The sequence below is a fragment of the Gambusia affinis genome, linkage group LG05 (genome assembly GCF_019740435.1).
Source record: "Gambusia affinis linkage group LG05, SWU_Gaff_1.0, whole genome shotgun sequence".
In the NCBI taxonomy this organism is placed as follows: Eukaryota; Metazoa; Chordata; class Actinopteri; order Cyprinodontiformes; family Poeciliidae; genus Gambusia; species Gambusia affinis.
Window position 1 is genome coordinate 28752325 of NC_057872.1, and position 13963 is coordinate 28766287.

Here is a 13963-nt window from a genome sequence, read left to right on the forward strand (position 1 = left end):
AACAGAACATGTTCATATCAATGGCAAAGAATAGCTTTACCCGCTGTAAACAGTTTACAATTTCACAACAAACTATGTAAAGTTGGAACTATTTTGTGACGTTGATAATCACTGCTTCTGTGTGGGAAAAAGCTGGTTTTATCAATCCACCAACAAAAATGTTCAGATCGTGTTGTTTTAATCTGCTAAAAACACGTCTGATGAGTCATTAGCTCCCACCAAAGATTCATTTATAATTTCTTCTAGCTCATGAAGATACAACATCTTCCTACTGCAGGAAAGGGAAATAAATATTACCCATAATACTTCCACAGAACCACCATTAGCCCTTTAATGCTGAGCAGGTTTTAGGTACCAACATGTTACAACAGTGCAGAAGCTTTCCAGTTAAACCTATTTTGGAACTTGAAATGCAAAATCTCTGCTTAGGGCAAAATATCTGTTGCTGTTCAGAAAAACAGATAATCCATCTTTTTTATGGTCAATGTTTTTCACATTCAATTATTGGGAGAAGGAAAAATATTTTACATTGTAAATCAGCAGATTAAGACACAAAAATAAATCAGTTCTGGTTGGGAAAACATAATCAGTGCACCTGTACAACTAAGACTGAATTTAAGAAACTATCACTGTTTTACGGTTTTATTACTTCAACAACACTCATTTCTGCAGTTTTATTTTTCCTACAATGAATCTCATTTCCACCAGGGGGAGCTTGCCTTTCAGGACAAACATTCAAGTCCTCTCTTTCACCCCTTACACAAACAGAAGCAGGCCCCCCCTCCTCTGTCCTGCCGTTAGATACATCCCAGCTCCCAGTCACTTTCACTCATTGGGGATGTCAATGACGAGCTCGGCCTCGTCTCCCTCCCCTCTGTCCTCGTCTCCCTTGTCGCTGTCCCCGTCGCTCTCACCTTCCTCGTCAGCCGCATCTCCGCTGAGCATTTGTTTGGGAACCCAGCTGAAGGGGCTGCTGGCTGTTTGAGGGGTACCGGAGGCTGACGTGTAGTTAGCCGCCATCGGACCAACAACCTGAGGAGGAGGAGGGTACAGATGATTTCAAAACAGTGACATAGGAAGGGACAAAAACCTCTTAAATAAAAGATGTGTGACAATGGATGGCTACGTCACAGATGTACAAGTAAAAACAAGACAAAACATGTGTTATGTGACTTAATTTAAAGAATTGTTGCATGAAAAGACACCATTATGCATTACACTGAGCAAAATCTGAAATAAACTAATAAATACCAAATATCTGCAATATGTCTTATGATTACTGCTCTCTGTAAGTATCTCCAATCCCCCTCCTCTCACCTTCCCTGTGGCCACTCGCTTGTTTTTTGGTGTCTTTGTTTTTCTCTCTTTCTTCATTCGCTCAGCTGGCGGTGCCAAATACTCTGGTGGGAAGGGCATCTGCCCCAAACACATGCACACCCCGATTTTCCCAAATGACCACATGAGGAGTTTACAACACAAACATACACAGACCAAACACAAAAGAACAAACACAGGAGAATGAAGAGTACAGAGATGGTGAAGGCATTAAAAAAATAATAACTGACAACAATAAAAAAGGCATGAATAAAAGAATGCTCAATGAAAACAGGGATTATGCCTGCAGATAAGAAGATGGTAATGGCTGCAGAGGAAGAGATGGAGAACTCACAGCGTTGAGGTACGATCCGGCGCTGGACGACTGCAGGGGGTTTACTCCAGAACGGGACAGCAGAGAGAGATGAGGCGATGATGAAGAGGATGAAAGGCAGGCTCCAGGGCTGCTTTTTCTCCTGAAAAAAAGAAGAAAAAGAAGCTGTCAAAAAGGATGAATATAATATATATGTAAAATGGAACATAACTGGACATCTGAAAAGCTGCAACATGCTCATAAGTTTAATTTTCTGACATCAGAAAGAATATGATGAAGATATATAATAAGAATATCTTTTTTCAAAGGATATTCTTAACATGAATAATATAGCAATAAATTACTTTCTATTTTACTCAAAGTGCACTGTTCCACGAGTTCTAGAAAGCTTAATATCTTAAATAACGACAAATACAAGTCTATCAAAAATAAACTTTGGGGAAGCAGGAACTAACAGCTAATGCTAACAGCTAGCTACATATAACTAGCTGTTAGCTAGTTCTATCTAACAGTTAAATCAAATTAGGATTTGATTTAATGGTTTTTACAATTAAAAAGTGCATGAACGCTTTTCTAGAGAATAAGCACATCTAGTTGGATCATTTTCCAGCTCATAAAAATGTGCAGCTTACTTCTTTGCAATTTCTCGTTCTCTTTCCCTCTCTCTTAGTCCTTCCCCTTCACTGTTTTCTGAAGAAACTGTTGCATCTGAATCTGAGAAAGAAGTAAGAAAACATGATTCAGTAAGCAAGTAAAATAGATAATATAGATTTATTTATGTTACACCTACCAGAGGAGTCTTCATCAACCCTCTCATATTGGAGCAATCTGTCTAGAAGGAAGCTGGAAACCAGGGGGAGCTTCAGTTTACAACGATTTTATTTTTATTTTTTCGTGGATATCTCCAAGCAAAATCAATCTCACCTTTTGTCTCGGGAAACCTTCAGAAGTTTTCTTTGTGCTCTTCTCAACTCCTCCTGAAAACATTCCTGTTCCTGTAAACCAGCAAAACAATAGTAAAAACGAAGTAAAGAACAAATCCTGGAAAGAAAACACTTGTGATTAAAAAAAAGGAAAAATCACTCACATAAACAAGAAATTTTAATTTTCTTTTGAGATTTTTGTATTTCCGCTTGTAGTCGACCTCAACGTCTGTCTGACCGTTCATTTCTGAAAAATTAAGATCCAAAGCGATTAAAAATCAACTATATGCGAGCTGTTTTGGCGCAGTGTAGGTTGTATTTGAAACTGTGTTGAGAGCTCGGTTAGCTTAGCAACGCTGTTTTAATGCTACATATGTCAACATGCAGGACGCAAACGCCGCTGAAAACATACAATATCTTGAAAAAGTAAAAATACCTCTGAAAATAACAAAACTCTTTGAAAATATAATTTGCTACCTCTAGCTTGGGTCGGTCTCTGCGACATCCTCTTGTTTACATGCGTCTTGCTCCACAGCATTTCCGGTTAGGTAGATCCATCACAGCTAAGTGCTGCCCCCTGCAGGTTAGGAAGTTGTAGATCATCATCTGCCTCAGAAAACAGAGCACTATTCACCATGATGTAGATTCATTGGATAAACTACGTTAATGTTGTTGGTATTGATGTTTATGGTTTACAAAACATTGAAGCAATAAAATGTAATGTCTGACACAAAAAATATTATTTTATGAGGTAATTGTAGGGAAGAAGGCTAGGGAGTTATTAACACCCTCAAAGTAAGTCACACAATTTAAATGGTGAAGAAGCTGACTGTACGCAGAGCTACATCCAGGCACATTAATGGAAGGTTCTGTGGAAGGAAAAAGCACAGTAGAAAAAGGTCCAAAAGCTGCTGCCTTTAGAACATTCTGAAAGAAATTATATTCATTGTCTGTATGAATTCATAGGGTCCTGAAGTCAGAACATCAACAGCCACTAAAACATACCCAGCATGAACCAGAGCGACAAGTTTCATTCCTTGTTTCATGCCACTCCTGAACCAGAATCTGAACAGAGAGGGGGGAAACTGAATAGTTACCCTATCGTCAAATTTCCAGATAAAGTTTTGTCATTTTCATTTTGAAATCAAAGTGTAAGGAGGCAGATTAAAGAGTCACTTAAATTTGATTGTGGGAATCATGCCATCTACTACTGTAGGTCTGTTTGATCAAGTCCGAGGTCAGTGCAACCATCTACTAGGAGATTAAAAAGTGTTTCATATTCTTCTCTATTTACAAGCTTTTGTAGAAGATGTGATTTTATGATGCAGTAATTCATACTAACTGAGTCCAGGCCAAATGCCAGTCCAGCACAGTAATGAACTGAAATACTGCAGACTTGGATAACGCTTTTCAGGACCCTCAAAAACACGTTACAATGAAATCAGTCATTTCCGTTCACACACACATTTACTGATGACGGCAAGCTACTGGACTGTAGCCATAGCTGCTCTGAGGGAGCTGCAGCTGTCTGACATGATCTAACATGCCTGTATTATATACAGCTTTTTATTGGTCATATGTTATAGTCTTATATTTACAAAAATTTATTTTGAAGCTTTCTTATGCCATAATTATCTAAATTAACAGAAATTAACACAGAAAATGTTTTCCTCTACATGCAATTAATGTATATAAAACATGAGCTTTCATTTTTAAAATGAATTATAGCATTTTCAATGGATTTTCCAATTATCAATATATAAATGTATTTTCAATGTAAATTCTTTAAGATTAGTATCCTAATATAAGATGGTTTTGCTGTTTGTTGTACTTTCTGATTGCAATTTAGATGCAAAAAATGGCAGCAATGTACAATATCCACAATATACTTTCTGATTTTTAAGTAGCAACTTAAAAATGTAAATATTTTTCTTTTTCTTTGGAAATATACTCTACTTTGTGTGACCATAAATCTCACAATAAAATACTTTGAATTTGGTTCGTATTTTTAAAAGTGCATTAAATAGTCCAATTTAATAAGTACATAATGAACATGCAATGATTGAATATATCATGAAGTGGGAAAATCTTTCAGTGAGTCATAATTTGGAGCCAGCTCGACTCTCCCTCAGTGAAACATCCGATGCCATCTTGCAGTAAGATTTTGTGCCTTACTGATCTCCCCCTGCAGGTGTCCTCTCCACCTGCAGCAGGTTGTACTGCACCAAGTTTGCAGCCTAACCTTAGCTCTTTACAGTCACTTGCCCGGGCACAGAATCATGAATTATAGATGAAGAACATTTGCAGAGATGCTGCTTCAGTGCACATACCCATAGCCTGTAGCCAGACCCTCTGTGTTTGTGTGGGATTCGTTGGGGGAGGGGAACGGAGAGATAAAGAGAGTGGACCGTTGGAACACAGATAGCATTAACCTGCACATTTAGTTTGAGTTCTTCCATCTCAAAACAGAGTCCTTTCATGCACCTTCCCCAGCAGGGCGCTAATACAAACAGCTCTAACCCAGGATCTTGCCACCCTTTCCATAGACATCACAGAGTCACCTTTCAAAAATAAACATGGATCCTCTCCCTTCCAGGCACAACAACTGATATGAAACACAATCTCTGACTGGCTGGCTGCCTCTCTTGTTGTTTTCCAAAGACACAGGCAGACAGAAATAGATTCATCTGTTTCTGCTTCCATAAATCGCTGCTGCCAACCTCTCCCTATCAGCCAACAATCCCTCCTGGCAGCTCCAGTCCTCGGCCCCTCCTACTGCTCCCCTGCTTGTTTCTAATGGAGCCATATATTCTCAAGTCAGGCTGTTGCTCCTGATTACCAGAGCCTGTCAATGCGTTTCGTCTTGTGAATTTTCTGCTTGGATGTATGTCCATGTCTTGCCTGCTGTTTTCATCATGTCAGCATGTGTGTTCCTGTCTATTTCCCCCCCACCCCCAGTGTCTCCCAATCTCCTTAATGTGTACTAATGTCCTTCATGTTGCCTCACCCTCAGCACTCCTTCCATCAATTTTTTTATTTCAGCTTCTCTGAGGCCCTTCTGCTTCAGCTTTGCTCCTTATTCAGGAAACTGGAATGTACCAGAACCACACCAAAGACACAAGCAACAACTGCAGCAAAAGCCTTCTCTGTGAGAACAAGGTAAGCTTCATGGTTTGTTGCTCTCAGTGGCTTCATAACATCTCAGTGTTTGTGGAAAGGTGAACCTTTGAAGCAAACAAATTCTGGGAAACCTTTCTGCCTTTTCCCCAATAACCTGCCTCTTCTGTGTGTGTCTGTGTGAGTGTTACAGGCCAAGCTTGTTCAGGCTATTAAAAGAATCAAACATGAGGTAGACGAATGCAGAGAAGCAGAGAGAGACACGTACACAGACTCGGTGGAAGTCGAGGTATTTTTGCTGCATTATTCATTCTTCATTCCAACACAAATACACTGCTGTCAGACACAAAAGGTTGAGCTCAACACAGGATATAAGACAGAATAATTAGGACTGAAGCAGTACGAAAACATTGAGGTAAAAGCATGCCTCACAAAAATAATTCTTACAAAAATAGACCCCTGATAAAAAAAGCCATTGTCTCTGGAGGAGCTACAGAGATCCACAACTCAGGTGGGATCATCAGTTAAAAGAAGAAAATTATAAGAAGTTATGTTTGCTTTTTTTTCTCCCCTCCAGGATTTTTTTTGGTGGGCTCTAGTGTCCCTCATATGAAGGTAGGCTGACAGGAAAGGGGGGAAGGCATGCGGCAAATGTCGCCGGGTCTGGGAATCAAATCTGCAACGGCCAGGTTCAGAGCTCAAGGCCTCCAAACGTGGGTTGCGCTATCCCCTACGCCATCACAGCACCCCCCATGTTTGCATTTTTGCTAACAAGGGGCAAAAATGCAAACATGGGGGGTTTGCAAAAAACCCCCCATGTTTTTTTGTAGTAACCAGAAAGTTACTACAAAAGACTGGTTTTAGAAAATTCAACCAAGTTACCAGAGATATGCCACACCCACAGTATGACAGAGCTTGATCTATTTTTGAACCATATTTGTTCTTCTGTCAAATATATATATTTTGACATTTTCAAATTATAGATCACATGTGTCAAACTGGAGGCCTGTGGACCAAATCCGATCTGCCATAGCTTCTTATGTGGCCCTCTAGATTCAAGACTAAACACTACGTGTGCTTAAATATTCTATTTTCAATCAAATCAATGCAGTTTTTATCTGTTTACTGCCAAATTATATCAGTCAGTCCTTCCAGTTTCTTGAGAATTATTGTGGAAATTCTTGCAAAATCAACAAATCCTCTCACTTTTTTGCCCTAATAATTTGGAGTTTATTGCAGATTTCTCTCAAACATTGACAAAACTTTCTTACTTGTAGTAAACAGCTGTCTCAGTCTTAATCAATGTCAGATTATATTCCATAATCTATTCACTGAGTAATAAAAAGTCACATTTGCTGTCATAATTAAGCGCAAGTATCTCAAATATTTCCAAATTTGTGTCATAAACACTTTGATTTTTATTGCAAAAAAATCACAGAAAGTATCATGGACATGCCTGAACATCATCCAACAGTTCGATACCTTACAGGTATTGTATCTTACGATTTGCTGCTACAGTTGCATTCTTCTTTGAAGAATCAACTACGATGGACGGACCATGTCAGAGTTTAACTTGTAGAAAATGTCCAGACCAGTAATTAATTTTCTTCCATTTCAAAATGATGCATTCTTTGATGAATCACAGAAAATCTCCCCAAAACAAATTGAAGTTGTTGGTTGTAACATCACAACATGTTAAAAATTCAACAGGTTCAAACATTTTTCCAAGGCATGAAGACATAATCTCACAATATGTTAAAAGAATGGTCTCTCTGAAAAACAAGCTCTGTTAAAAGACAAATAAATCAATTCAGGCAACCACCATAGAGAGTTTAAACATTTTGTTTTTCATTGTTTGTTTCAAAGGAATTTTTCCATGTTTTTTTTTTTTTTTTGCCACTTTGTGTTTCTGCCTTTATGATTTTACTGGAATGCATCCAGACTATGACAAGAAAATACCTCTGCTTTTGTGAAAAAATATGATCAAGATAACCATCCATCTACACCTCACTGTGAAATAAATCACTCACAACTTCTTTAATTAAAAAACAAATTCAGCATAGCAAAATCATTTAATTTAATTTAATTTGCATATAAAATACGTAACAAACCCCTTTCTCTTTTCAGAACAAGTTTGATAAACTAGAACGAGAAATCAGAGCCGAGTTTCAGAACCTCCATCGCTTCCTGGAGGAGGAAGAGTATCAGGAGCTGGAAAGACTGAAGAGAGAGAGACAGAAACTGCTGAAGCAGCTGAAGGAGAGGGAGAAGAAGATAGACGCACAAGGAAGGGACCTGGAGAGAGCAATAAGGGTGCTGAACAGCAAGTTGGCCGAGGAGGATAGTCCTAAACTGTTCAAAGTGAGGAAAACATGGAGGACAGAAGATTACTGGTCTGGTTTATTATTGATATCGTGCTGCAACTACAACAAGAAGCTCTGATGTTCCAGCATGCAGGAAGAAAACGTATAAACATATCATACTTGTTATTTGTTGTGATTATGCCTTCAGACTCAGAGCTTCAGGAAGATCCTGTGCTGCATGTTTGCATCGGAATAAATCTGCAGAGCTGCAATTATTTCGTTCTGCTGCATCTTCTTGGCTCCTGATCAGTTATTGACGCTGATCAGCTAAATAGTTGACTTGTCTAGTTTACAAGTGCAAATCAATGTCTCATTTAAAGCGTAAAGGACAGGAGACAGTCAGTGCATTTGTCAGCAAATAAAATGTTGAAACATTGCTTATGAGTCTATTGACTTTGATCATGTTCTAAACTTTGTCTCACTACAGGAAATCCAAGATCTTGTAAAAAGGTAGGTTTATTTTAGTGTTCTTTCATAAATGTATACTTTTGTCCTTCTGTGTGTTGATAATCTGTTCATAGTCTAGTATTCTATTTGCTGTGAGCTCCATGTTAACTTTTCTCTTCTCATTTTGCTGGTTTAGGTCTCAGGTCCACTTCATTCGTCCTGCAGAGGTGGACACAGAGGTCCACTCAGGTTGGTTTGTGGGTCCCATCCAATACAGGATATGGAAACACATGAAAAGCTGCCTCTACCCAAGTATGTGTCTAAGCTGCTTTGTAAAAGTATTCATGAACATTTTCACATATTCTCACATTAAACCTCAAACTATTTTAGCTGAATTTTATGTGCCAGACCAGCACACCACCTTAATAACCACAGGAGTTTGGGGTACAGCAATAAATAAAAAAGATGTGATAAATAGATTTTTGTCATAATTTTCATTGTTATCACAATAGCACTGCAAAATAAAATTCTAAGTCCATGTCGCCCACCTTGCTGTAAATGTGACATCTTGCTTTGTAGATTGTAAAACTGAGTTGAACATAAACATTACTACGCAACTTCTAAAGGCAGTTGATTGCAGTGGACTTTATTTAGGGGCATTAAATTGAAGGATAATGCAAAATGCATACCTCATTTTTCAGAAATCTAAAAATAAAAATATTTCCTTTTCCATTAACTTCAACACTTGCGCTCTACGTATTCTGTGCCATTGCCGTACATGGAGTTTAAAGGATTTATCACCCCTTGTACTAGTTTATTTATTCTATTTTTTGTGTTTTGGATTTGTTAATTTTTGCTTACTGTTTAGATTCGGTTCAAGTTTTTTTTCATTCTCTTTGCTTCCTCATCTTCTTCAGCCTGCTGTTCTGCTTTCCTCCCCAGCAGCATTTACTCACCTTTGATTAGCTCTTCTGGTCCCTTTGTCATTTCCACCTTACCTCTGTATATTTACGCTCCGCAGTTCACATTGTTCTCTACTAAATTCTGTTACCTCCATTTTGTCCGTATCTTCATTAAATTATAAATTCCACGACTTTCCCATCCTAGAATTGGGTAATATTTCACTACATTTACTCAGATATATTCACTTGGGTAACATTTTGTAGAAACTACTTTAAGGAGTATTTTTACACCGTGGTTCTTAGTTTTACTTGAGTAAATTTATTATGAAGTATCATTATTCTTAGTTGAGTAAAATTTCTGAGTAACTTCAGTGAATGGAGAACAAACTTGTTTTAACAAAATAAATTCTCCAGACTCACGCCTGCAGATTTTATTAAAGTTTCATTCATATTGAAATAAATTGATTTGGAAACATTTTTTTTGTTTGATTATTTTGTATTAATTATTTTCATTTTGGTCTTTAAATATCAACATTTAAGTGTAACTTTATACTTTGTTCCATCTGATTATATCATTTTTAAATTTTAAATGATTTTTTTTTGCTCAGTTACTCAATCCTTGAACTGCTTTTTTACCAAATACCTTTTTATTCTTTTGTGAGAAATTTCTTGAACAGCTTTTACTTTTACTTGAGTAAAAATGAGTTGAAGTAGCTGCTACTCTAACTTGAGTAAATGTTACTAACTGATCACACATGACACCATATTTTGTTCGTCTATCACATAAAATTGTTTGGTTTGGTGTGACGAAACGTGAAAACACTCAAAGGATGTAAGAACTTGTATTGAACATCTTTGACAGCAATATAGGCTCATTAAATCTCTCTGAACTTAAAACTGTTTCTGCCTTTAGATATTACATCGGTGAGGTTTGACCCGGACACTGCCCACCCTAATCTATGCTTGTCTGAGTCCTGCACTTCCGTTTGGTTCGATGAAGAGAAAGATGCTTCAGAGGTCCAGGCCAACCCACGTCGGTTCCACTATTACTACTGTCTCCTGGGCCACCAGGGCTTCAGCACCGGCCGACACTACTGGGAGGTGGAGGTGGGCTACAAGACGGCGTGGAGGCTGGGTGTGGCGCGGGAGGATGTTCCCAGAGGAGAAACGACGGCGACCGGAACCTCAATCGGCCTCTGGACTTTGGCCTTCAAGGGCGGATCTGTTTTGGCCTGCACAGATCCGGAACCCACCAAGATCACCGTGTCCACCCAGCTGGTCCGCATCGGTGTGTTCTTGGATTGTGAGGGCGAGGAGGTGACTTTCTACAATGCTGTTACCATGGCGCCCATTTACACTTTCTCCATGGAAACCGTCATGGTTCCCCTGTTTCCCTTCTTCAACCCGTGTGACACAGACGAAGGAAAGAACACAGCGCCAATCACAATCTTTAACCCCTTGCTTTAGGACCTCAGCAGCTGGATTGATGGACAAACTGAATCCTAGAAGAATCATTAAAATGTAATTTATTTCTCAGTTTGCTTGATGCCAAACAGGTTCTGGTTTATTGTCTCGTTTTCATTTCTGGCAGCCTAAATTTATTTAAAGGGGCAGTATTATGTGTTCTCCAGCCATGTAGTGTCATTTGATAAATGCACCTTCAGTTGTTATCAAAATGCTGTATAGATCAAATATGACGTAAAAAAAAATTTGACTGTAATTTCACCCCTCGAAATTGGGCCACTGTCTCTTTAAGAAACTCTTTTTCTTTCTTACACTGTCCCATTAGAGTTCTACCAAGTGTTTGCTAATTGCTGCTGGCTAGTCTGGAGGAGTTTCATCTCAAAGGCAGAGCTAGGTCCACCCAGGCGCTTTGCTCAGCTGAATATTTACCACAGGAGATTGAAGGATTTCTCAAACATGCATGAAAGAATAAAAGCAACACTCCAGGTGTGTTTTTGATCAGGGAATAATATTATAGCATGATATGAAGGTCAAATAAGTCAGTTTTACATAACACTGCCCCTATAATTTAAGCATTATAGGAACAAAAAGAAATGTAAATTATTACTAATAATTATTGTAAATGGAAAAAATTTATGTTCAGACTGATTGTTTTCTCTAATGCAGAATGAGCAGCCAAGTCACACAATGTCTGCATTTATTAAAATGATTTTCAGACTGGTCTTTTATTAGCATGTAAAGTGGACTCTTTAGAAAATAGAAGCAACCAGCAGCAGGTGCAAAGAGCTACATGACGTAACCTTTGGCTTGCTTATAAATATCTCTGCTATGTTGCTATGTCACCTCCCTGCAAGGTTATGGGAGCTCAAAAAATGGCGCAGGGAATGAGAGGTGAGGGAATGGTGCTTGATATCTTAAATGTAACTATAGTTGACACTAAATGATTTATTAAACTTAGAATAGAAAGGAAAAGCCCTGGGATCAAACCGGCTGTGCTGCTGTGTGACAGACAAAGACAAGAAGACAGAAGACGACATAACCTTTTTGTTTATTCTTAGTATTCATTTAGGCATGAAATAAAGACAAAAAAGTGACCAATTGTCAATACAAAACATCTGTGTGAAGAATTGTGCAAAATGGAAGAACAGAGAGACCATGTGGGGATGCCACCCTACAAACAGTCCATCACAGCAGCAGTGATCAGAGAGGACAGACATGACTGGCTTATTGTAAGGAGAACCTGTGGTGGCAACAGAGGTGGGTTCTCTCTTTGAGTTGTCAGAATGTTTCTGGAACCGGTACGATGTGATAACTCTGATCTAGCTACACAAAGCCTTTGCTGGGTGCAAGAAATGAAAAAAACAAAGGCGGGTCATGTTCAATACTTTGTCTTAACAGAACAGCCCTGTAATCTAGAGACACCCCTCGAGTAAAAAGCCTTAAAATAAATTACTTTTTTCCTGCTGCAGCATAATCTTCTATTGACAACTATTTATAGACAAACATTTAGACAGGCAGCATGGAGGTGAATCAGAAGGTCCTTCCTGGTCTGTGATCTTTCTGCATCGGGTTTGCATGTTCTTCTTAAGCATGCTTTGGTTCTCTCTGGGCATGAAAACCTGACTGTTGGTTTGACTCTGAAATGGTCTGTGTGTCATTTTGGCACCCTGTGATGAACTCGGGACACATCCTGAGAGAACCAGGCCCACAACGGGCAGGATAGGAAGAAATCATGATGCCATCCACTTACACTGCAAAAGCACAAAATCTTACCAAGAATTTTGAGCGTAGTTTCTACTGCAAATGTCTCGGTATCCTTGAAATAAGACAAAACTGATTCATCAGTAAGATTTCGGCAAGATACAGGAGCTTGTTTTAAGTCAATAATTCCTTGGTATCTGTGAAAAAAATTATAGTTATAGTTGTAGACATTTTTCCCATATAAGTTGAAATGTGTGGCAGATTATTTCACTTATTGTTAATACTTTTGTCATCAATATTAAGGAATTGCTCACTTAAAACAAGTCACTATATCTTGTTGGAAAGCTGCTTGTAAGTTAGTTGTGTCTTATTCCAAGTGAACTAAGATATTTGCATTAGAAACTAGACCAAAAACTCCTGGTAAGATTTTGTGTTTTTGCAGTGTAAGCGTTCCACATCATCACAGAGCCTCCACTGTACTTCACAAAAGGAAAGACATATTGTGTTTTGAACATCAGTCTTTTGTTGTTCACAAAACCCCAGTAATGTTTGTTTTCACATAGTTCAATCTGGATAAAGTTTACAGTTCCAGATAATGGCACAGGGTAGCAAACACCCCATGTTTTAATTTGTGATCTGATCAGAATAAGTCTTTTTTTCTGCCATGCTTGCCATGTTTAGAGTGTCTGATGGATTTTATGGCGACTTGATGACACAAAAATGCCTCTTATCTTAAGTTCTGTCTTCAATGTGTATGGTAGACTTGAGTCCTTATCAGCTTAGTTTGCTAAACTTTTTTAAGTGTAGACATTGGCAAGTTAAGGTAAGTAGCAATTTCTTTAAGACCTTTTCTAATTTCTAAAGAGCATCACAAACCGGCCTTTCTTGAATTACATATTCTCTGATCCTTTCCATCTTTTTTAAGTTAAGTGAGCAAGAAAAAATAAGCCTCCATAATATGTCATATGTATAAAGGAAAACAGAAAGTCATAGATTAATAACTTAAACTATCTATACTCTTTGATCTACATAAACTTTTAAGTATGGATCAGTTTTATTTGTGACAGTTGTGACTTTGTTAAAATTAGCTATTTTGTTTCTCTGACTAAATGTCAAGTTGGATTTTTCTAAATATTTAATGAGATTATGCTGCTGCAATAGAATATCGCATTTATTATAATGCTTTTTACACATCATCCATCATTGAAGATATTATATATAAAATGTTTTGTGAGAACATCCTGTTTGCCACCAGGAAGTGACTAAAGACAATCCAATAAACATCGTAGGCACTGAAACAAAAACAAAACAAGCTCAAATATCAATACTTTACTTCGTGTTTAGTTATTTTTTTTTTTCTTTTAGTGGTTCTGAACACATCCACGCTCTTGGCTTGAAACACAGTTTGAGCAGGCACATGGATACCAAACACACAGACAGTGCACATTTCACTCTGTA

The 13963-nt window shown here is 38.1% G+C and overlaps 2 protein-coding genes across 6 annotated transcripts; one reads left to right on the plus strand and one right to left on the minus strand.

The window, feature by feature from the left end:
* Nucleotides 1-314: 314 nt before the first annotated feature.
* ino80e (INO80 complex subunit E) lies at nt 315-4996 on the minus strand. 3 transcript variants are annotated; one of them, XM_044117021.1, is made up of 9 exons: nt 4902-4996; nt 3049-3148; nt 2736-2818; nt 2573-2643; nt 2439-2491; nt 2281-2362; nt 1670-1790; nt 1318-1416; nt 315-1032 (listed from the first exon to the last, which is right to left on the minus strand). In XM_044117021.1, the coding sequence occupies exons 2-9, from the start codon at nt 3107-3109 to the stop codon at nt 826-828; spliced, it is 777 nt and encodes a 258-aa protein (XP_043972956.1). In that variant the 5' UTR covers nt 3110-3148; nt 4902-4996; the 3' UTR covers nt 315-825. The 3 variants fall into 3 exon arrangements, with proteins under 3 accessions (XP_043972956.1, XP_043972957.1, XP_043972958.1); XM_044117022.1 differs by lacking the exon at nt 4902-4996 and having other exon boundaries at nt 3008-3059; XM_044117023.1 differs by lacking the exons at nt 1318-1416; nt 4902-4996 and having other exon boundaries at nt 3049-3172.
* Nucleotides 4997-5265: 269 nt separating this feature from the next.
* On the plus strand, nt 5266-12557 carry si:ch73-54f23.4 (zinc-binding protein A33). Of its 3 annotated transcripts, none has more exons than XM_044117029.1 (7): nt 5266-5496; nt 5614-5730; nt 5882-5977; nt 7816-8049; nt 8479-8501; nt 8635-8750; nt 10254-12557. In XM_044117029.1, the coding sequence occupies exons 2-7, from the start codon at nt 5665-5667 to the stop codon at nt 10805-10807; spliced, it is 1089 nt and encodes a 362-aa protein (XP_043972964.1). In that variant the 5' UTR covers nt 5266-5496; nt 5614-5664; the 3' UTR covers nt 10808-12557. The 3 variants fall into 3 exon arrangements, with proteins under 3 accessions (XP_043972964.1, XP_043972962.1, XP_043972965.1); XM_044117027.1 differs by having other exon boundaries at nt 5266-5455; XM_044117030.1 differs by having other exon boundaries at nt 5266-5455; nt 5656-5730.
* The last annotated feature ends 1406 nt before the right edge of the window (nt 12558-13963 follow it).